The sequence below is a fragment of the Bombina bombina genome, chromosome 6 (assembly GCF_027579735.1).
Source record: "Bombina bombina isolate aBomBom1 chromosome 6, aBomBom1.pri, whole genome shotgun sequence".
Lineage (NCBI taxonomy): Eukaryota > Metazoa > Chordata > Amphibia > Anura > Bombinatoridae > Bombina > Bombina bombina.
In genome coordinates, this window is record NC_069504.1 from 330,013,553 (window position 1) to 330,036,722 (window position 23,170).

Sequence of the window (23,170 nt, forward strand, 5' to 3'; positions counted from 1 at the left end):
CTGTGTAGGTAAAATAGTGCTGTGAAAGAGAGGGGGAGGTACTGATAACCAATGGCAATATAAAGCCTGAGACACACCCCCCAAGATACACATCTGATGAGGCCCCGACACTCAGCCCTATGTGGGAGGGGAGAAACGCGTCATGATTGAGCAAAGCACGACAGGTGAACAGCTGTGAGCAGCTGAGAACAGAGACAGCGGCATTTGAATTTTACGGAGGAACGCTGAAACGCTGAAGGGTACCTGGCGGTAAGCAAGTGAAGCAGCCCCATTGCAGCAACAAAGACTCTTGCATTGCCTAAACTGCTATAACAGGTACTGAATAAATAGTCCTTTATATTGGCTTTAAAGTCTTGCGGCTGACAGCCGGGTCTGTCCCGCCAAGGTACATTGTGCGTTAATCTTCAGAAAGACACCGCATGTATATCGCTCACAAGTTTGACCATAAAAAGAAATCACAAGCATAAATCTTGCAATCAAGCTGTTACATTGTGCAAAAGTAAAGTAAAGAAATTGTGTCCAGATCCAGAGCGTGTGTATACACTGAGAGCTTGGAAACTGAACAGTTACTTGTTAATAACAGCTGCAACTTTGGGGCCCCGTAATAACCGACGGACTTGTTTTGATTTCTAAGTTCCCTATTTACTTGTCTCCCAAGTTACATTTGCAGTACTGATATTATGTGCATAAAGGATACTATGTATATGGTGCATGATAGTTTGTGAGATATATTTCAATGAATAGATGGCCAGCCTGTTCTAAATACCTGTGTATTTTTAATTTGGTGTGTATTCCGCTTTCAAGGAATAGGGTGGAGGGTAGACGTACTGATTTACGGTTGTTCAGAATTACATAGTAAATAAAACTCTGGTTAACTAAAGGCGGCCTGTGTCCCTCTTTGATTGACTGATAAATTTCGCTCAATCCTTCTCTCTTATTGTATTGCATATTATTTTGGGACAGCCAGCACAGTTTGGAATTTGAGAGTCTAATTGTGCACTACCACACATCTTTATTTATTATAGTATATATATATATATATATATATATATATATATATATATATATATATATATATATATATATATATAAAATGCATTTCATAATGAATTTAAGGTTGCGACAAACCACGCCCCCAAACCACGCCCTCTCCACGTCCACTTAAAAAGTGTCCAGGATTTTTTTGGGCAAGAGGTGGCAACCCTAGCTGAGTGTGTTTCTTTGCATGTCTGCTAGTGTCTATATATGAATCCTTATGTGTGAGTGTGTGCTTCAGTGTTTGTGTGGTACTACCTTTACAACATTTCCAAGTTTGACTACACTTAAGAATAAAGTGTATAAACGTTTTAAGTCACTTGGTCAAAAATTGCACATGTCAAAGGGGGGGGCTGATCAATGGTTAAGTCAGGGGCCCCAAAATTTCTAGTGGCGGCCCTGCCCACCTATGTCAAATTGTAAAGCTGCAGGATGCTGTATATGGTAGGACATTCAATGCCATCCTAACTGGGCTAAACCCCAGCACTGTTAGGTATAGTTGCCAACAATTAAAAAAAAATTCCAGGGACACTTTGCAGCAGAGCAAGCAAGCGGGTTACTGGAGTATTGACGACCTACTGTTCAACTGCTCCGCCCACTCAGTTCTGCAATCAAAACACACCCATTTGAAAGTAATAGTATAATTTAGACTTATCAGTAGTTTATTATACAGATTACAGCACCAAGCTCTTACACCTACCCAGTCTCTGGAACACATTCTGGGCATATGATTATTTTTACAACACAGCATCAAAATAAGACTTACAAATAATATGTGAACCCATTCAATAATAATAACAATATTCCATTAGGAATGAATTATATTTAAATAATACACTATATCTATTTATCATCTATCTATCTGTATATGTATACATATATATGCAAACAACACATGTTGTGCAAAATAGATTTTCAGGGACATTTCCAGGGACAAAAAAAATCCAGGGACATACAACAAAATCCAGGGACTGTCCCTGGAAATCAGGGACTGTTGGGAACTATGTGTTAGGGTGGCATGGAACTAGTGATGTCCGGTTCATGAACGAATCGTTCATTTGAACCGGATCTTTTCAGTGAACTGAATGAATCAGTTCACCAGACTGAACTGATTCGTTTGAAACAGTTCAGTTCCTGAGTCATCAGCAGCACTGGTAATACGATCCTAGAGTGAGTTCTGCTCTGCTAACTCCTCCTTTAAGGAATCACACAGCAGAATCTCACTCTAGGATCATATTACCAGTGTTGTTAGTGACTCAAGAAGTGAACTGTTTGCAAACGAATCAGTGTACTGTTAACCCTTTCGTGACAGGGTTAAAGTGTCTACATCGGAACACCTGTTCCGATGTAGACAAATTGAAACTACGCGATCGTGCATACGATCGCGAGATTTCAATTATTGGATCGCATCTGGGGGGCGTCCCTACAACCCTAGGAACGCCCTCCAGACCGCGATCAAGTCCTTGAAGCGCAGAAGGCTTCAGGACAGCCGTTTGATATGACGTTCTATTCCGTCATAACGGCTTTAAAGCCCAGTGTAAATATGACGGAATAGAACGGCATAACGGCGTTAAAAGGTTAACTAACTCCTTTGCAATGAATCAGTTAACAGTACATGATTCGGTACACTGATACAAATGCACTTTCTTTTATTCCAACTGAACTGATCAACGTATGCTGCTGTACATACATACTTTTGCTATTTACCCTCCCTCTCCCTTCCCAGTGCTTGCCATTTATAACATAACAGTGCGGGGCTGTTTAAACAATAATTAAAATATAATAATGGTTTTACCCTCCCTCTCCCCAGTGCTTGCTATTTATAACAGTGCCTGAAGCACTTAGTCTGAAGTTTATTTTTGTTTTTTAAACCATACAGCGTGGGGCTGTGTAAAAAATAATAAACATATAAAAGACTGGTAATGTTACCGGCCTGCCTGAATAACATTACCAGTCTTTTATATGTTTATTATTGTTTACACAGCCCCACACTGTATGGTTTAACCCCTTAATGACCGAGGACGTGCAGGGTACGTCCTCAAAAAAAAGGCAGTTAACGCCTGAGGACGTACCCTGCACGTCCTCGGTGTGGAAAGCAGCTGGAAGCGATCCTGCTCGCTTCCAGCTGCTTTCCGGTTATTGCAGTGATGCCTCGATATGGAGGCATCCTGCAATAACCATGTATGGCCATCCGATGCAGAGAGAGCCACTCTGTGGCCCTCTCTGCACCGGACATCGATGGCCGGTATCGTTGGTGGGTGGGAGCCGACGTGGGAGGCGGGTGGCGGCCATCGATGGGTCCAGTGATGTGGAGGGGGGCGGGATCGTGGGCGGGGATGACCCGGGGGCGCGCACGGGAGCGCGCGCGTGCACGATAGGGAGGGGGCGGGCGCGTGCACGGGAGGGAGCGGGTGGGAACCGCTACACTACAGAAAATATGCACCATAGGATTTGCTCATCAGTGTTCTAAAACATAAAAATAATCAAAATAAAAAGCGAAATCAGGGGGTGTTGGGTTAGTATGTGGGAGGGAAGCTACACTACAGAAAAAAAAATGGGGAAAAATAAAAAAAAAACAACTTTTTTTCTGCAAATTGGGTACTGGCAGATAGCTGCCAGTACCCAAGATGGCCCCCAAAAAGGCAAAGGGGGATGGTTAGAGAGAAGTTTGAGGGGGGATCAGGGAGGTTGGGGGCTAAGGGGGATCCTAAACAGCAGCATATGTAAATATGCTATACAATTTTTTTTAAAAAAAACAAAGATTCCCTTTATTTTTGTACTGGCAGACATTCTGCCAGTACTTAAGATGGCGGGGAAAATTGTGGGGTGGGGGAGGGAAGGGAGCTGTTTGGGAGGGATCAGGGGGTGTGATGTGTCAGGTGGGAGGCTGATCTCTACACTAAAGCTAAAATTAACCCTGCAAGCTCCTTACAAGCTACCTAATTAACCCCTTCACTGCTAGACATAATACACGTGTGATGTGCAGCAGCATTTAGCGGCCTTCTAATTACCAAAAAGCAACGCCAAAGTCATATATGTCTGCTATTTCTGAACAAAGGGGATCCCAGAGAAGCATTGACAACCATTTGTGACATAATTGCTCAAGCTGCTTGTAAATGATTTCAGTGAGAAACCTAAAATTGTGAAAAATTTAACGTTTTTTTTTAATTTGATCGCATCTGGCGGTGAAATGGTGGCATGAAATATACCAAAATGGGCCTAGATCAATACTTTGGGTTGTCTACTACACTACACTAAAGCTAAAATTAACCCTAGACGCTCCCTACATGCTCCCTAATTAACCCCTTCACTGCTGGGCATAATACACTTGTGGTGCGCAGTGGCATTTAGCGTCCTTCTAATTACCAAAAAGCAACAACAAAAGCCATACATGTCTGCTATTTCTGAACAAAGGGGATCTCAGAGAATAATTTACAACCATTTATGCCATAATTGCACAAGTTGTTTGTAAATAATTTCAGTGAGAAACCTAAAGTTTGTCAAAAAAATTGTGAAAAAGTGAACGATTTTCTTTATTTGATTGCATTTGGCGGTGAAATGGTGGCATGAAATATACCAAAATGGGCCTAGATCAATACTTTGGGGTGTCTTCTAAAAAAAAATATATACATGTTAAGGGATTTTCAGGGATTCCTGAAAGATATCAGTGTCCCAATGTAACTAGCGCTAATTTTGAAAAAAAGTGGTTTGGAAATAGCAAAGTGCTACTTGTATTTATTGCCCTATAACTTGCAAAAAAGCAAAGAACATGTAAAAATTGGGTATTTCTAAACTCAGGACAAAATTTAGAAACTATTTAGCATGGGTGTTTTTTGGTGGTTGTAGATGTGTAACAGATTTTGGGGGTCAAAGTTAGAAAAAGTGTGTTTTTTTCCATTTTTTCCTCATATTATATAATTTTTTTAATAGTAAATTATAAGATATGATGAAAATAATGGTATCTTTAAAAAGTCCACTTAATGGCGAGAAAAACGGTATATAATATGTGTGGGTACAGTAAATGAGTAAGAGGAAAATTACAGCTAAACACAAACACTGCAGAAATGTAAAAATAGCCTTGGTCCCAAACGGCCAGAAAATGGAAAAGTGCTGCGGTCATTAAGGGGTTAAAAACAAAATTAAACTTCAGACTAAGTGCTTCAATGCTCCGTGTTCAGTGGAGTCCAGGACTCAGGAGGAGTCAGATTGTTACACAGTGACTCAGGAGTCATGCATTTAAACGATTCAGGAGGAATCGGATTTGCGAGTCAGCAGGCAGAGCATCAGTAAGACACGAATCTGCAGCTCTGTGTCACATGTCCAGTAGGTGAACTGATGAATCGGTTCATGAACCGGTTCACTTTAACGAACCGTCCGAAATGAACCGATTCATCTAAATGAATCGAACTTCACATCTCTACATGGAACATCCTAACGTAGTGAAGGGGTTAATGTTGTACATCTCTGTTAAAAGCCATGTAAACATGAGACAGCAGCCAAAAAAATCAACCTCTTAGTAGGAGGTAGAAGATGTAAAACACTTGTGGGCCACATTGCACCCTCTTTTTTAAACACTTGAGTGTGATACTAATATCCTATTTGTGTAAAGTAGGCCTTGAACTTGTTAGGGAATAACCCTGAGGGAGAGCAAACTGTATTATGAAACGTTAATTTGTTAAAATGTTTACATATATAATCTAAACACATAACCCAATTTGAAAAGCCACTGGCCACAAACTAACCCCATCGGAATTATATTCTTATAAATGGGAAAAAGTAAAAAAAAAAAAACATGCCTCCCCGTCGGGGAATCGAACCCCGGTCTCCCGCGTGACAGGCGGGGATACTTACCACTATACTAACGAGGAATTGCATATGAGCTCTTCTACAAATATTGCCCTTGACAAATAAAATGAACACGTCACTTTTTCAGAAATAATTGTATTTATTCAATATGACTATCAAATTATACAATTGCTATACTGTATATTATCTGACATTTCCAGTTAATGGCCATATATTGTTACGTGTCCGCATTAGATCGTTAGCTATTTCACTCTTTCTGCGTAGCATTCGAATATGTCCTGCAGGGAACACTTAGATTGATCGTATTCTTATTTTGTAGCTACGAGTTACTTAATTAGCAGATTTCTTCCAGTTTGTAAGTTTTTTTTTATTGCGTTACTGAAATGTTACCTTAATATCTAAAATAAGGTGTTTTTCACACAGATTACATGCATTTGTATAATGCATTCGTAAAAATTACTATAATTTTTTTTATGTCAGCAATTCGAAAACAATTCATACAAATACAATAATTTGTAAAGCAAAAAGTAATGAAACTACAAATCCCATTACTCACCGCGCTACAGCCATTTTTGGTTCTGTTGCATGCTGGGATCACATGGGTTATTACTATATTGTGTGCCTCACTGTATCAGGATAACAGTTCGTTCGTGTGGAGTCTTGGACAGTGGTGGTTATTTGTTGCATTCTGCACTTATAATCACTATGGCAGATCCCAGCTCTTTCGCATCTCCGGACCAGTTCATCACGAAGCATATTAACCTGAAGCTAAGAGTGGATTTCTGTAGCTGCAGTATCCGATGTTGTAGCGCCCTGACCGTGCGATCCTTAAAGGACTCCCTGACACAGCTGGTATAATACCCGGGTGGGGTGTATAGTATAAAACGGTGTAGTGTGCATATTATTGCAATCTTATGTTTTTTTTTTTACTTTCTCTGTAGTGCTGCATGACAAGAAGTGATGATGCAATAGGAGGTTTATTAGATCATTACAGTTATTGCTTTCTGGCAGTCACCTGCTTTTTAAATGGGATTCACACCCAATTTGCATACAAACTACAAAAGGATATTATAAATGTTGTCTCTCATACGGCAAAGTTGGATACATATACTATACAATTTAAATGAGCATATGAAAACTTTTAATTGTACACCTCATTTTAGGCCAGTGTTGTGATTCATAGGTTATCATGTCATCTCAGTTATGTGCTTAGGTATTGCATGTATAACCATTTAAACGTGTAATTTACATTTATTGTTAGACAGAAATACTCATATACTTGAATGGGTTGAAAAGTTTTTAAAGTGACAGCCATGGAGATAAAACCATACATTTATCACCTAAGTGTTTAGCTTGTGTACTTTCCAAGTGCAGTGACAGGTTGTTAGAGAGAAAGTAAATCGAATTATACCAGTGTTCTATGGAATGATGGGTGAATTGATGTATGCTAATTGAACAGTATATTGTAAAATTTACATATTTTAGTAATTATCTCTCCTACCTATCCCCCAGTAGTAGTAGTACAATCCTTTTGCTGGATCTTGTTTGAATTGTTGATTTTTTAGTACCCATTTCTTCAGTATTGACATTTTCAGTATAGGTGGTGGTTTCAGCAGGCAAAATTGTTTTATATATTTTTTTTTTATTATTCTAATTTGAACAAAAAAAAACAAAAAAAAAGAAGAAACTATTTATGAACAATTTAATGCACTACAGTTATTTGGGAGCATATTAGGGGGGTATTTACTGTACACTGTCCCTTTTTAATGGGAGGAAAAATGTGATCTGCAGATGGTGCAGTGAGATTAAATACTGTAAATATTAGACACAAGCCATTGAAGCCAAGTGTAGCGTTAAATCAACAGATATTGAATTACCTACAACAAAACAAAATAACGCTAGAGGTTGCACCTACGTGATCCTTTTTATTGCTATAATAATCACTTGAGGACTACAAGGCTATAGAAATCATGGAAACCCCTTCTTTAAAATAACAATCCTTAGTAGTAGTTTTGTCTCTGTTTATTTTGTGGGGAGCACACAGGGATACACAAACCACCTGATTTTGCTCTATGTGTTTATAGTTCTTTCAAGTGTTTACTGCCATTATGATCACCTGACAACCATTTGGGTTTCTTATATTTTAAAAGTGGGTCCACAAACACTATTTTAGTGCTTATATTGAGGTGCTAGGTATGTTTTAGAGATTAGAGTACTCTGAATGCCACCTAGCAGACAGGTGATTGCATTTCCTATTGCAATACTGCTGGTTAGAGGAACATGACAACCACAACCCTAATTCAGACATCCCAAGTCTCCCTGATTGTAATAGCTGCTCCCTAATGCCAACAAATGGAATGCAATCTCCTTGAAATTCCAAGTACCATGATCCAATGTGGCCCAAATCTGGTAAAGTGTTTCTTTAACCTCTTAAGGACATATGACAGGAGCGAGCTGCACTTAGTCTTATGGCGCGATCGGGCCGGGCTGTGACTATACAGCTGGCCCGATGCGCTGACTGAATATTACAGACCCGCTCAGCAGAGAGCGGGTCTGTAAAAGCGCCGTAATTTTTACTTATTTGAAGAGAAAAAAGCCGTTTAGAACTATAGCACTTAAATAATGTTATATAATTCTGCACTATGTGCAGAATTATATAACATTATTTTTAAGGTTTACTGTCCCTTTAAAAGTTAAGTGTTTTTTTTTTTTTCACAACAGGAGTGAAATGTAAATTTTGATGAATTAAAGCGCCCATGTTTTTAATTGAATTTTTAAAAAACCGGGCACTTTAGCATCAAAATTTACATTCATTTTAAGCATTGTGCTTGCTCCAAGTGCCACTAAAATTATGAAGTATTCTAGTCTGTTAAACCAATTGAGTTGATGTAGCTGAGGTTCTGAAATTCTTGTGTGTTTGTGGTATGATTTGACCAAAGGTAAATACCAAAGAGCTGTGACTTTCAGTGATCAGTAGTAAAAGGGCACAATCGTCACTGCTAGGCTGCTACATGTAGCAATATATTTTGCAAGGTTCAGTTAGATTTCTTGTTGTTGAATGTTTTTTATACATTAGTGCATAACATCTGCTACATTTTTCTTCCTTTTTATCAAAATTGTTTACTGTGTGTATAAACAGAAGGATTCAATTATAATAAAGCAATTTAGTATCGGAGCATCTTAAAGGGATAGTCTACTATAGAATTATTATCTATTGACTTGCATTTAGTACTGTGTTTTTGCTAAACCTTAAAGTGAAGGTCCATTTTGATGAATTATTGCCCAGTTTTTAATAAACCGATTTAAAAACAAGGGCACTTTAATTCATAAAAATAGACATTTCACTGTTTTCTTCAAAAACTTACCTTTTAATCCTGAATGCCGCTCCAGCTATTCCCCCGGCCGCCGGAAGCCTCTGCAGACGTCAGAAATGACGAATCAGGCTTCCGCCAATCACAGCTTCCCCCCCACCCCGGGGAATCTTGGCCTGATGCAACGCTGTGTTTGGAGGAAGCCGGATTTGTCATTTTGGACCCGTGAAGACGGCTTGCGACGGGCAGAGGAAGTGCTGGAGCGGCTGCCAGGATTAAAAGGTAAGTTTTTGAAGAAAACAGGGAAATGTCAATTTTTATGAATTAAAGTGCCCTTGTTTTTAATAGGTTTATTCTTATTTACCAGGCACTAATTCATCAAAATGGACCTTCAGTTTAAATAACTCCTTGGGCGTGTTTATGTTATCTATATGGCCCACATAGCATATAGATAACATATATGGCCCACATAGCAGTCTCATATTGTGAAAAGTAAATAAAAAAGCATGTGATTAAGAGGCTGTATATAGTGGCTTAGAAACAGGCAGACATTTAGAGGTTTCAATGTTATAAAATATATTAATATATCAATGTTTCTTGTGAAAAGCTGTGGAATAGGTAGTAAAGGCGTTATCTATCTGTTATAACAATTTTATTGTAGACTGTCCCAGAGTGCTTAGTTTCATTGTCATGTATTTATATGTCAAAATTCTAAGACATTGATCAACAGACAGGAGGAAAATTGTGTCATATCAGCATGTACAATTTATGCTTTGAAGATTTGTGCTGGAAATACTAAAGTATACAACTGACTTAGAATTTTTTTTTTTTTTTTAACGGTTTGAATTGTTCTTCAATCAGCGCTCTAGATACAACAAAAGTGCCATATAGGAAGAGTGCTGATTGGACAACCATGCAAACCGTTGGCTCACAGAAAAATTGACTTTTGAAATGGGTGGCGGAGCGCAGGGTATTTGAATTTCACATCTATATTAAAAAGTAAGTAACAGCGCATCTGCATTACACCTGACAAATAAGTTTCCATCTAAAATATCACTTACATTCCGGATCAGATTTTAAAAAGGGAAGAGTCAACACAACATTTTTTATTGTTTAAAAAGATAGATAACGTCTTTACTACCCATTCCCCAGCTTTGCACAACCATCATGGTTATATTAATATACTTTATAACCTTTTAACCTCTAAATTTCTGTCTGTTTCTAAGTCACTAAAGACAGCCTCTTATCGCATTCTTTTATTATTTGCTTTTCACAACAGGGGAGTGCTAGTTCTTGTGAGTCATATAGATAACATTGTGCTAACACCCGTGGATTCTAACAACAAAGCACTAATTTGCTTAAATGCAAGTCAATAGATAATAAATTTAAAGTCATGTGATCTGGGGCCGTCAGAAGATGCCTACAAACAAGGTAATCACAGAGGAAAAAAGTGTATTAATATAAAGTTTTCTGTGCTAAACTGGGGAATGGGTAATAAATGGATTATCTATTTTTTTTTAAACAATAACATTTTTTGAGTTGACTGTCCGTTTTTTAAGTCAAGTTGTTCACAGAAGAATATTAAGCTGCTTAAAGGGACACTGAACCCAAATGTTTTCTTTCATGATTCAGATAGAGCATGACATTTTAACCAACTTTCTAATTTACTCCTATTATCAAATTTTCTTTATTCTCTTAGTTTCTTTATTTGAAATGCAAGAATGTAAGTTTAGATGCCGGCCCATTTTTGGTGATCAACCTGGGTTGTTCTTGCTGATTGGTGGATACATTCATCCACCAATAAAAAAAGTGCTGTCTAGAGTACTGAACCAAAAAAAGCTTAGATGCCTTCTTTTTCAAATAAAGATAGCAAGTGAACAAAGAAAATTTGATAATAGGAGTAAATTAGAAAGTTGCTTAAAATTGCATGCTCTATCTGAATCACGAAAGAAAAGAATGTGGGTTTAGTGTCCCTTTTAAGGAACCTCCTTACATGGTAAGACAACACCCAAGCTGTTTACTGAACGGGTTAATATGTATGGACCTATATCATCCTTAAAGGGACACTGAACCCAAAAAAATTATTTCGTGATTTAGATAGAGCATGAAATTTTAAGCAACTTTCTAATTTACTCCAATTATCACATTTTCTTCATTCTCTTGGTATCTTTATTTGAAATGCAAGAATGTAAGTTTAGATGCCGGCCCATTTTTGGTGAACAACCTGGGTTGTCCTTGTTGATTGGTGGATAAATTCATCCACCAATAAAAAAAGTGCTGTCCAGAGTTCTAAATAAAAAATAGCTTAGATACCTTCTTTTTCAAATAAAGATGGCAAGTGAACGAAGAAAAATTGATAATAGGAATAAATTAGAAAGTTGCTTAAAATTGCATGCTCCATCTAAATCACGAAAGAGAAAAAATTTAGGTTTAGTGTCCCTTTTAAGGGAGTCCTTGTTACAAAGAAGCATGTTATACCTAAAATAAAACTATATATCAAGTTATGAGCTCAGCTTCTACAAACTAGTTTAACTGCAATACAATAAACATTAGGCTGCAGCAAATATATATATAAGATAAAACAACCACACAATTGTATCAGTTACCAGTTACATAGATCTATATCTAAAGATATTATGTGTCCATGTACATCTATAAAAGGAAGAAAGATATATTTGTCTTATATCTTGTATGTATAGATGGATTTAACATTGCCCTCCTCTATATGTTTATACAATAAATATTATTGAATGAAAAGAGAAAGTCACTCCTTGTATAGGTGAGATATAGAGTACAGTCTCTTGCAGCCTTGTTCCAATATATTATCAAGGTGTCCCCAGGGAGATCTCAGTAGAAGAGGGGAAGGGCGCACAGAGAAGCCAGATCTTGGTGTAGTATGTTATGGTATCAAGGGAGTGACGTACATACATACGCAAAATGCACTCACTTGGTATGACCTCAATCAGTATGAGGTAAGGTACTGGCACGGAGGCTCTATAAAACCTGATGTGACATCCAGCGTTGTTTTTCACTACTTAGGATTGTTTCCAGTGTTAGGGTGTACTTCCTCCACGAAAGTCCTTTTCATCTGCTTAGCCTGTTTCCATTTCCTATGTCCTCCTATATACAGGGGGAAGGTGGATGGGGCTATATATATGACAGACTGGGTGTATTAAAAAGTAAGAGTTTATTAACAACACTCCACACTGTGTCAATCAATTCCACACTGGTGATACACTTGTTAAAAAAAAAAAAAAACACTCCAAGTCACACAAAAGTAAAATATCAGTAATATACTTTGTCTAAAAATCGCTTCTGAGAGCAAATGCACTAAACATTTAGGTTGTTGACAGAAAATAAACCGAGAACAGCCTTGTTTGTTTATAGTGCCTGACAGTCAGAGCGTGATAGTGTCGGGGGATATATCTCTATCTCTCCAGAACAATTAGGCACTCTCCGGTTTTGAAGACAGTTTCTTTAATGTGATGTTTCGGGGGTTTTAACCCCTTCCTCAGACCATAAAAACCCCCATAAGTTTGTTTTTTTATGGTCTGAGGAAGGGGTTAAAAACCCTGAAGCTTCACATTAAAGAAACTGTCTTCAAAACCGGAGAGTGCCTAATTGTTCTGGATTTCTATCATATTGTTTAAAGAGCACCCTGGAAGCTGTATAATTCATTTGGGAGTGCTGGTCTGTATCCTTGTTTTGTTATATATATCATAAAACCCCACTGGCAGTTAATTTATCCGGATGCAGGAAATGCCTAGGCTGAATCACAGCACTGGCGGGAATTATTGCTAAGTCTGGAATCAAAAAAACTTTGGGCTACTTTTTATTAATAAACATGATATCATTTTTCAATATGAGTGCTGAAGTCCCTGTCTTTACTTGGGAGTTGTATTTTCACCATATGAGGGGTCTCCTGTCTTTTTGAGACACTTGTTTGGTTTGAAATGCAATTTTAAGAGTAAACTTCTATAATCAGTTACCTTGTTAATCTTTGTATCTTTTGTTGAAAAACATAACTTGGTAGGCTCAGGAGCAGCAATGCACGGTTGGCAGTTAGCTGGTTATTGGTGGCTGTGCACACATGTATCTAGTCATTGGCTCACCAGACACGTTCAGCTAGATCCTAGTAGTGCATTGGGAGCTAACTTTAACTGTGTGTTTTAACCCCGGTGCCAGAACTAAACACACAGCTACATAAAAGCAACAGTGCAGTTATAACCTGCTCAAACTAATGAGATTAACAGATATTCATTATATATTAACTAGAGCAGCGGTCGCCAACCAGTGGTCCATGGACCACTGGTGGTCCACGAGAAGATGTTGGTGGTCCTTGACACCATCAAGCTGGAAGTAATCCCCTCAGATGGTGTCACCCCCGGTGTGCCGCAACTCACTACAGTGCCTGGCTGGACATTAGTGAAAACAAACGGAGGAGTTAAATTACAATCTCCCTATGCACGTTGTGTAGTACTGCGCAACTTGCGTCGCTAGATTGTATTTTTAACTCCTCCCGTCCGAGGTGCTGCTCATAGGAAGATGCTTCCATTCTAAAGCCAGCAGAGGTTTTTTAGTTTTGGCTTGAAATAGTGGAATTAAAGAATATAAAAAAAAAGAAAATCTTAAAAAAACCCAAAAAAACCCCCCTTATTTCATTTATTTTCTTCCCTTTACCTGTTTGTAGTTGTTTTCCGAATTCCTTCACATGGACTTACATCATTGTCTTCCTCCCCTCCATCTTTTTTTTTTTTTTTTTTTTAAATTAAATATTTTTTATTCTAATAATTTTCCACACACAAAGCCATTTTTTTTTTTTTTTTTTTAAGTTTTCAAAAAGTTTATTGAGAGTAAAACAAGTACATACATTCAAAATGCAAGAAATAAAAATGAGTTACATTGTTGACTCGCTTCACAGTTGAAGTAATATAGGGGTATAAGGGAAGGGGAGGGAGGAGAAATGGGAGAATAAACAATTAAGGTTACAATGGTTACAAGGATAAGCATATTATCTGGGTCAAAAAGCAGTTCTATGTTACATGAACATAATTTTACAAGAACCGATTAATTTTGGACCTCCTGAGTGGTTGGAGTTTTAGTCTGTATGTAAGTTTCCCACATAAAGGTCATTTGGGCATATGTGTCCATAGTTTTGTTTTTCATGTAATGGTATTCTTCTAAGGAAAGGGTGCGATGACACTCTAATTGCCATTGTGCTAGGGAAGGGACTTTATTTGATTTCCAGTTTCTAGCTAGTATGATTTTAAAGCTATTGCTTAAAATATGGATTAGTTTTTTGGAGGGGGTGGGGAGTTTGTTTGGGATCTTATTAAAAAGCCACATACATGGATCGGGGGGGGTGGGTATACCTAAGATTGAGCTAGATTCCTTCGCAATCAGTGCCCACGCGGGGGATAATTTGTCACATTGCCACCATATGTGGGACATGTGGCACTCAGCTGAACCACATCTCCAGCACTGTGCTGATTTGAGTTTGTAAATCTTTTTGCATCTTTCTGGGGTCAGATACCATCGCTGCAGGATTTTGATATTGAGTTCGATGAATTTACAGGAAATTGAAGTCTTTTTAATATTGTTAAAGATTTGCAGGGCTTCTGTATATGTGATCTCTGTTCCTAATTCGGAATTCCATCTATCTATATAATATGGGAGCGAACCATGTGGTTGTTGTGACAAGATTGTGTGTGTGTGATGGACAGTGCGTGCCTGGTCGGAGTATTTTTATGGCAGAGGGATTCTAGGGGTGTTAGTGATCTGGTCATGTTAGAAGCTTGTGGGTGGGTTGTAATGTATGAGTGACATTGTCTGTAGAAGAGCCAATCTTTGAAGACTAGAAACCCTGTGGATATTAGTTCCTGTCGTGTGGGAGAGTGCTGTTCGTTTCCCATATGGTATATCTGTAAGGACCGGAGGGGGGTATTGGTAAGTCTGTTTGATAGCGGGAGGCCCGGGTGGAACTCAGTATTGTGAGTCAAGGGTGTTAGTGGGGAGAACTTGGTCGAAATATTGGGGTATTCAATTAGCATTTTGTCCCACGCTTTATACGTTTCCAGAGTAATTTGCGAGGGAGATTTTAAGAATCTTCCTCGGTCCTTTGGTGTCCAGCATAATTGGCCTAAGTGTTGGGTTTGTGATAGGTCGTGTTCTAATTGGACCCATAGTTTGTTGTCTAAGTTACTGTGCCAATCTATAATGCGCTGCAAGAATGTAGCTTGTCTGTACCTGTGGAAGTCTGGAACCCCGAGGCCTCCCATAGTTATGGGTAGGAGCATAATTTTTTTGCTGATTCTTGCTCTGTTATTGAACCAAATAAAGTCCAATACGTTTGACTGTAATGTATTCACGAAACTCGGTGGAAGTGGGATGGGCAAGGTCTGAAAGAGGTAGAGAATTCTAGGGAGGATGATCATCTTAACAACATTAATTCTTCCCAGCCAGGAGATATGTGTTTTTTTCCAGGAGGAGAGATCCGTTATTATTTTGGAGAGGAGGGGTTTGTGATTTATGGCAAATAATTGGTCCGGGGTTGGAGTTAGATGAATACCCAAATATCGGAGTGATGTGGGCTGCCATCTGAATGGACATATTGGTTTGATTGTGTCTAAATCTTCCTGGGGGAGATTTATGTTCATGATTTCCGACTTTTTCTTATTAATCAAGAAGTTAGATACGACTCCGAATTCGTCTAGTAATTGGAGAATATGAGGAATAGTGGTAAGTGGGTTTGTGATACAGAACAGGACGTCATCTGCATAAAGCATTATTTTATGGTGTGAATTTTGAGTTTGTATGCCTGTGATTAGTGGTTGATTACGAACTTTGTGGGCTAGTGCTTCAATCGCACAGGCAAATAGGAGTGGGGAGAGGGGGCAGCCCTGTCTGGTTCCATTGGTGATGTGAAAGGGGGCTGAAAGGGACCCGTTTACCCGTACCCTGGCTGTGGGGGTGGTGTACATGGCAAAAACCCTGCTTGTAAATTCTTGCCCCAGGCCCATTTTTAATAGTACCGCTCTCAGAAACTGCCAACCGACGCGGTCAAAGGCTTTCTCCGCGTCGGTCGACAAGACCAAGAGCGGAATGTTCCTAAGTTTGACGTGTTCTATCAATTGGGTTGCCCTGATCGTATTATCCTTAGCTTCTCTTGCTGGGACAAAGCCGACTTGATCTTTACCAATTAATTGTGGAAGGACGGTGTTTAGTCGGGTGGCTAAAATCTTGGCATAAATTTTTAAATCTGTATTTAGTAGGGAAATTGGTCTGTAGTTTTCTACACGCTCGGGGTCTTTCCCAGGTTTCGGTATTATGGAAATAATAGCCTCCAGGTTCTGTGTGGGGAAAGGGTTGTCTGACGTAATTGAGTTAAAGAGGGTCAGTAGGTGTGGAGATAGGATGTCTGTGTATTTCTTGTAATAATAGTTTGTGTAACCGTCTGGGCCTGGGGCTTTATCAGTGGGAAGGTCTGTTATGGTCTTTCGGATTTCCAGTAATGTAAAGGGCTGTTGGAGAAGAGTTAGTTGCTCTTTCGCTACCTCGGGGAAGTTTATATCTGATAAAAAGCGTTCAATACGTGATGCAATGTCAGTCGGGGTGTGAGTGTGTTGATTTGGGGATGTTGCAGTTAGGTTGTATAGGTGGTCGTAGTAAGATCGGAATGATTCTGCTATGTTGGAGGTATCATGATGTGTTTTATCAGTGGTTTTGATCTTGAGAATATATGTGCGGTTGGATGTGCGTTTCAGTTTGCGGGCAAAAAGTCTGCTACATTTATTATCCCCTTCATAGAATGATTGTTTTAATTTAAAGGCTAGTCTTTTGCATTCCTTGTCTAGTAGATTTGTTGTGATTTGTTTACTTTCCTGTAAGGCTTTAGCTATTTGTGTGTCGGTAGGCTTTTTTTTGAGCTGTATCTCCAGCTCATTCATCTTGTACAGGGAGTCCTGTAACAGGAGTCTCTGTTGTTTTCTATGGTGAGATTGCATACTCATTAATTCCCCTCGTATAGTCCCTTTGTGTGCTTCCCATATGTTATGAAAGTTTGGCACTGAGCCAAGATTAATATCAAAGAATTCTTGTATAGCTTTCTGTAACTTATCCGTGTATTGTGGGAGGTCTAAAAGTTCTTCGTTGAGTTTCCAAGTATAGGTGGAGGGAGAAGCTGAGGGCCAATGAATGATGCATGATACTATGGAATGGTCTGACCAGGATGATGATAGGATCGAGGATTGTGTGGCATATGATAGGGAGGTGACGTCGGTTAGGATGTAATCTATGCGGGTATAGCGTGAGTGTGGGTGCGAGAAAAAGGTAAAGTCTTCTACTTCTGGGTGGTGTATCCTCCACACATCATGGACGGCTAGGTCCCTCAGTTTTTGTCTTATAGAGGTTATGGTTCTGTGTGGTGTAGATGAGGTGTGGTTGGAGTTATCCTTAAAGGGATCTAGAGTGATGTTAAGATCGCCCCCTAAGATTAGCATACCTTTAGTGACTTCTAAAATTTTATTTGTCAGGGAAGATATAAATTTGTCTTGGGCGGTATTGGGGGTGTATGCGCTTACTAAGGTTGTTGTTGTGTTATAAAGTTTGCCCACTAAAATTAAGTATCTGCCTTCTGCGTCTTTATGGGAATCTAGCAGCTGGAAAGGTATCCCCTTCCTAATTAAAATTCCCACACCGTTAGTTTTGGAGGTGTTAGAAGAATAATATGAGGGGCCATACTTATATATAAAGGTTTTGGGTTCGTGGCCCTTTAAGAAATGGGACTCTTGTATAAATATTATATCGCCTCCTTTACTTTTGAGGTCTCGGATAACTATATTCCTTTTGTGAGGGTTGTTTAGGCCCTTTGTATTAATGGACAGGAAAGTTAACGGTCTACTGACTTTTGCATTGTGAGTCATTATGTGTTACTATGTGGCATATATGAAAACATAATTTGGGTCTTGTTTGGGGTCTATCTGGTTCATATGTGTGTTCTGATGGGGAAAAAAGTGAGGTTGAGTATTGTCTGGATCTGTGTAAATTCCTTGTGTGAGTATACCAAAATAAGCAGTTAAGTACTTGTAGTAACCTTTGGGGATAAGGTGGTTGGTCAAGGGGGAGGGATGGTAAAGAACCATAATGGTGACTGAAATTGCTTTCATTTCAGTCGGAGGTTTTACAACAGAGAGGACTTAGTTGTTTTAATAAAACAAAATAACAGTGCAAACATATAAATTAAGAGTTGCATACTTAAACCTTCAAAGAGAAAAATTAAATGGTAAATTAACCTTTACAGGTCAGAATACGGGTGGTTAATTCTTCACCACAGTCAAAACTATGAATTGTAGATTAAGCTATGTAAGAACATTGTAAATGTAAATAAGTACAAAAGTAACAAGGAATGCATAATTAACTTTAGCAAAACAAAACAGATTAAACATGACAACAATAGTTAGTCTAGATCGTAGATGTAATCTCACCCACTGTAGAAATCAAGATAAAGTGACAGTTCTGTCAGTCTCCAGTAGTAGCTGGAGAGGTGTAGGAATGTTCTTTCCGTTTCTTTTTAAGAGATTGGACTTTGCTCCAGGATGTGAGCGCAGAGTGGGGGGTTGAAATTCGTCGGAGGAAGATGGAGGTCCCGGGGGTTTCAGAGGGATTCCCAATCCTTTAGAAAGTTTATCCAGGTCCTGAATACCTTTGTAGATGAGTATCGTCCCTTCATGTGGGACTATTAGGCTGAATGGGAACCCCCAGCGATACTTGATATTTCTATCCTGTAGAACAGAGGTGATGAAGCGAGCTTCTTTTCGTTTTTGAATAGTACTTGGGCATAGATCTGGATATATTTGTAAATCATGATCCAAGTAAGAAATCGTGTGGGAGGACCTTGCTTTTTGCCAGATAGTTTCTCTGTCGTTGAATTTAAGAAATTTGAGAATGACGTCTCTGGGAGGTGCATGGGGGGGGGGGGGTCGGAGGGATCTGTGGGCTCTTTCAATTTCCCATGGTGGGGCTTGTTGATCGCCTACAATCTGACGAAAGAGGCTTTGTAGATATTCCATCAGATCAGCAGTTTTTATAGCTTCTGGGATCCCCCTAATACGGAGGTTGCTTCTCCGCCCCCTATTTTCTAAGTCCTCTATTTTCTCTTGCATGGTCTCAATTTGATCTTCTTGTGCGTTTACTTGACTGTGTAATAAACTAATTACTTCAGATGTTGTGTCCTGTGTTTCTTCTATGTCTACTATTCTTTCGCTCATTTCTGTCATGTTTTTTCGCAAAGATGTTAGCTCTTTTGTTATAAGAGTTTTAAGTGAGTCAAAATCTTCCTTTGATGGGAGTTTGGCAATGTCCTGTTTTAGTTGTATCAGATAATCTGCTGCAGGAGTGGGGTCAGTGGGAGCATTGTTATCCGAGGAGTCTGTGTCTTGCACTTCTGGTGAGTTAGCGTGAAAAAAGGAGCTGACCAGAGCATTAGCTTGGGTCTGGCTTTTAAGGTTTTTGTCCCCTTTATTTTTATGCTTGGTCGTCATTTTTGTTTGTATTCTTATGATGGTGCAATGCTTAGTTAGGAAGAAAAACGTAATGTGGGCCCTGAAGGCTCAAAACTTCCTGTGTAGTGGCTCTCGGTTCTTCAGGCGTGGCAAATGTGAAGCTGTGGTAATGAAGATTAAATGTGGAGCGCTTTGTTAGTTCACATGCATTCCTGAGTAGTTTCGTATCATGTATTTAATAGTTCTTTGCTGTCCCCATATTCTCAAAAGTGGCGTAGGTATGAGTGTATATCTACAGTGTGCATCTTGGTCCGCTTCAGTGCGACTATGTTTTTTTGATGATTAGGTACTTTTTCCTTCTAGCGTGCTTTCTTACTGAGCTCCTACATATTCACAATGTGTTTATTAGTTAACTCACATGCTGTTGTTGTTGTTCGTTGCCACGGGAGTACCAAGATGGCGGCGGCACTGTGCGGAGCGGATTTTTCACTGCGGTTGTTCAGGAGAGCCCGAACGCTCCCAATAGCCTCATTAGTATCTTTGTGGTCTCTGAGTGTTGAGCCGCCTGTTTTTCGTAGTGAAGGGTGAATAACACCTGTTTGAACCGAAGTTTGTCCTTCTATTGTACCGGAGCTGTGTGACTACGCAGCCATTTGCCTGCCCGGCCAAGCCCCGCCTCCCCACACAAAGCCATTTTAATAATTTTCCCACGTACAAAACCACCTGAATTCCAGTAATTGCCATCCAGTTGATCAGCCATATCCCACCAGTATAATAGTAATTGCCAGTAACATCAGTCGTGGTTAGCTCACATCCATATTGAGAGCTTTCTGATATAAACTTAATTTATGACTCTAATGTCTGTCCATGATCATAAGTAGTTTTGAATAATTCCTAACTGGGGAGGTAACTTGGAAGACTTGTGGTTTTTTTAAACATATTTTTTTTCCCACTTTCTGCCTCTCTGTTTCCATTTCAAAAGTTGGCACTCGCCCTTCATCTGTCATTTGGAAGTTTTCTCTCATTTCTGTCATTAAGTTAGTTGATTCCAAAAAATAATTCTTAAAAAATTGTAAATATATACATAATGTAAACTTAGCTATGGTTATACTAGTTATGTACAGTATGTGTGTGTGTGTGTGTGTGTATATATATATATATATATATATATATATATATATATATTATACACACATACTGTACATAACTAGTAATCTATAGATACACATTATAGAGGTTTGTACCGCTAAAAAAATTCATGTTAGTGGTCCACGGGATTCAAAATATTTAGTTTAGTGGTCCCTGAGGTCTGAAAGGTTGGCGACCCCTGAACTAGAGCACAGATGAAGTAATGGGCTCACCCATCATCTGGTTATTTCACCTGGCCTGTTAAGGGTCCTAAGGACTGTAGTTGGAGAAACACTGCATTGGAGCCTTTTCTTGCTACAATATCGACTAAGTCGAAACATTTTAACAAATTAACAGTGTTTTAGCCACACTCTAGCTACTACTTGCCTTATTTGTAGGAGCCAATCATGGCCTGTTTGCAGACAACAAGGAACGCCAAGGTCATTGTGTTATTTGAAATTGTTGTGTTTTGCAATTATTTGCTAAAGCCAATTAGGGACATATATGTAGCAGAGTTAGCCTTGAGTAGACTTATGTGCATTCCCAGCTATCAGAATTAGAAAATACACAATTGTTAGAGCTAAATTACATGAAAATGAGCAAAATAAGCAATGGAAGTATACTGATTTATTTTTTACTACACATAACTAGCCACCTTGAGATTTTTTATATAAAATGTGTAATGTCTCTTTAACTTAGGGCTTTCTTTTTTTCAGGTTTTGGATGCCAAGGATCTTACAATAAATAAAGTTGTTGTTAATGGCCAAGAAGCAAAATTTGCATTTGGGACGAGTCATAGCTTTAAGGGGACTCCATTGGAAATCACTCTCCCTTTCCCATTAACCAGGTATATTGATGTTTTCTCTCTGATCACTTGATAATTTGATGCCTAGGTGCAGATCCTTGACTGCTATTGACAGGTTAACAGATTAAAAAACACAAGCCTGAACCAGTAGACAGATCTGTGCTGAAACTCTTCTGGGAATTATTTTAGATTACACAAGACATACTGTTCTTAAATATTCTGAGTTATGAAATTCTTTGGAAACCACAAAAATGTTTTTTTTTTTTCTACAGTAAATATATGACAATATTTACACCAGTGTAATTGAATCTTTTCCCTTTTATAGGGACAGTTTTTCTTTTCTAATAAAATTTTAAACTATGCGTAAAAAATTTGCCTAAAACATTTTGTAATGAACTTTATTTTATTAGTTTGCCCCATATAAATAAAGCACATGCCCTGTTATATTTGTTAATATCTTGTTTTAGAATAAATAATGGTAAATTTTGAATTAAAAATAACAGGCGTGGAAAAAAAATTGTCTTTGTCGGCTAAAAGTATGCTGATAAAGACAGATAGTGAATATTCCATTTATTCATTTTATTAGAAATATTATTAAAGAATTCCTCATAATTAGGTCGGTACCACTCCTTGGGATTCCTACTTAGTTTAATTCCTAAATATTTTATGTGATCTACTTCTTTGAATAGCCGGTTAAATAACTATTTACCGTTTTGTTTATCCATAGGATCTTAGATTTTTTTGCATTAATTTTATATCCTGAAAAATTTCTATAACAACTAATGATCTCTATACTTTTATTGCTATTTTTTAAAAATAAAATATCATCCGCATAAAGTGATATTACCAAGTTTTGATTTCCTAGCCTTTATTGCTTTTATTTCTTGTCTTAGCCATACTGCAAGAGGTTCTAATGAGATGTTAAATAACAATGGAGATAAAGGGCAGCCTTGTTGTGTTCCTCTGGAGAGTAACATATTGTGATAGTACACCGTTAACTAGTAACCGAGACCTAGGCTTATCGTATATCAGTCTGATTAAATTGCCGATATTACCTGTAAGACCAATTTTTTTCTTTTATAGATGTGTACATGTGATCCCAGATAATAGAATCTAATGCTTTTTTCGGCAGTGATCGCAATTAATGCTAAGTCACCCTTTCTACCTTTATTTGGTTTCTGGGAGTTAGTAAAATTTGTAATGAACTTTGATTATTTTTATATAACCAGGATCTCATTTATACCTGTTGCTGATTGACTACAGTAAACATGTAAGATTAACACAATTGGCTTTTCAAGTGGTCTGTTCCTGTACTGCCAAACAGTGCAAACTTTGCTAACAAAATACAATTTTTTTTAAATGTTTTTTCAATTGTGTTTTATATGAAGTTTGCTTGCAATGCTAATTTTTGTTGCATATATAAAAAAATTCTTTATTGTCCCTTTAACATATTATCTTGTTGTTTTTTGAGTTCTTTGCACAATTTATTGTGGATTTTGCAGAAATGTGCATTTTTAATCTGCTTTAATAAATTATACGATTTAATGACTCCTATTCTTGTTTGATAACAAAACTCACACATTCTG

At 38.3% G+C, this 23,170-nt stretch overlaps 1 protein-coding gene and 1 non-coding gene across 2 annotated transcripts in view; one reads left to right on the top strand and one right to left on the bottom strand.

Annotated features, from left to right (window-relative positions):
* Window positions 1-5,831: 5,831 nt before the first annotated feature.
* On the bottom strand, window positions 5,832-5,903 carry TRNAD-GUC (transfer RNA aspartic acid (anticodon GUC)). The gene has a single exon. It is a non-coding gene; the product is annotated as a tRNA-Asp (tRNA).
* A 523-nt stretch (window positions 5,904-6,426) lies between these two features.
* Window positions 6,427-23,170, top strand: part of LTA4H (leukotriene A4 hydrolase) — a 161,834-nt gene continuing 145,090 nt past the window's right edge. The window contains exons 1-2 of the mRNA XM_053719247.1: window positions 6,427-6,693; window positions 21,496-21,626. Of these exons, the coding sequence (XP_053575222.1) occupies window positions 6,427-6,693; window positions 21,496-21,626 (398 nt within the window). The remainder of the gene's footprint in view (window positions 6,694-21,495; window positions 21,627-23,170) is intronic.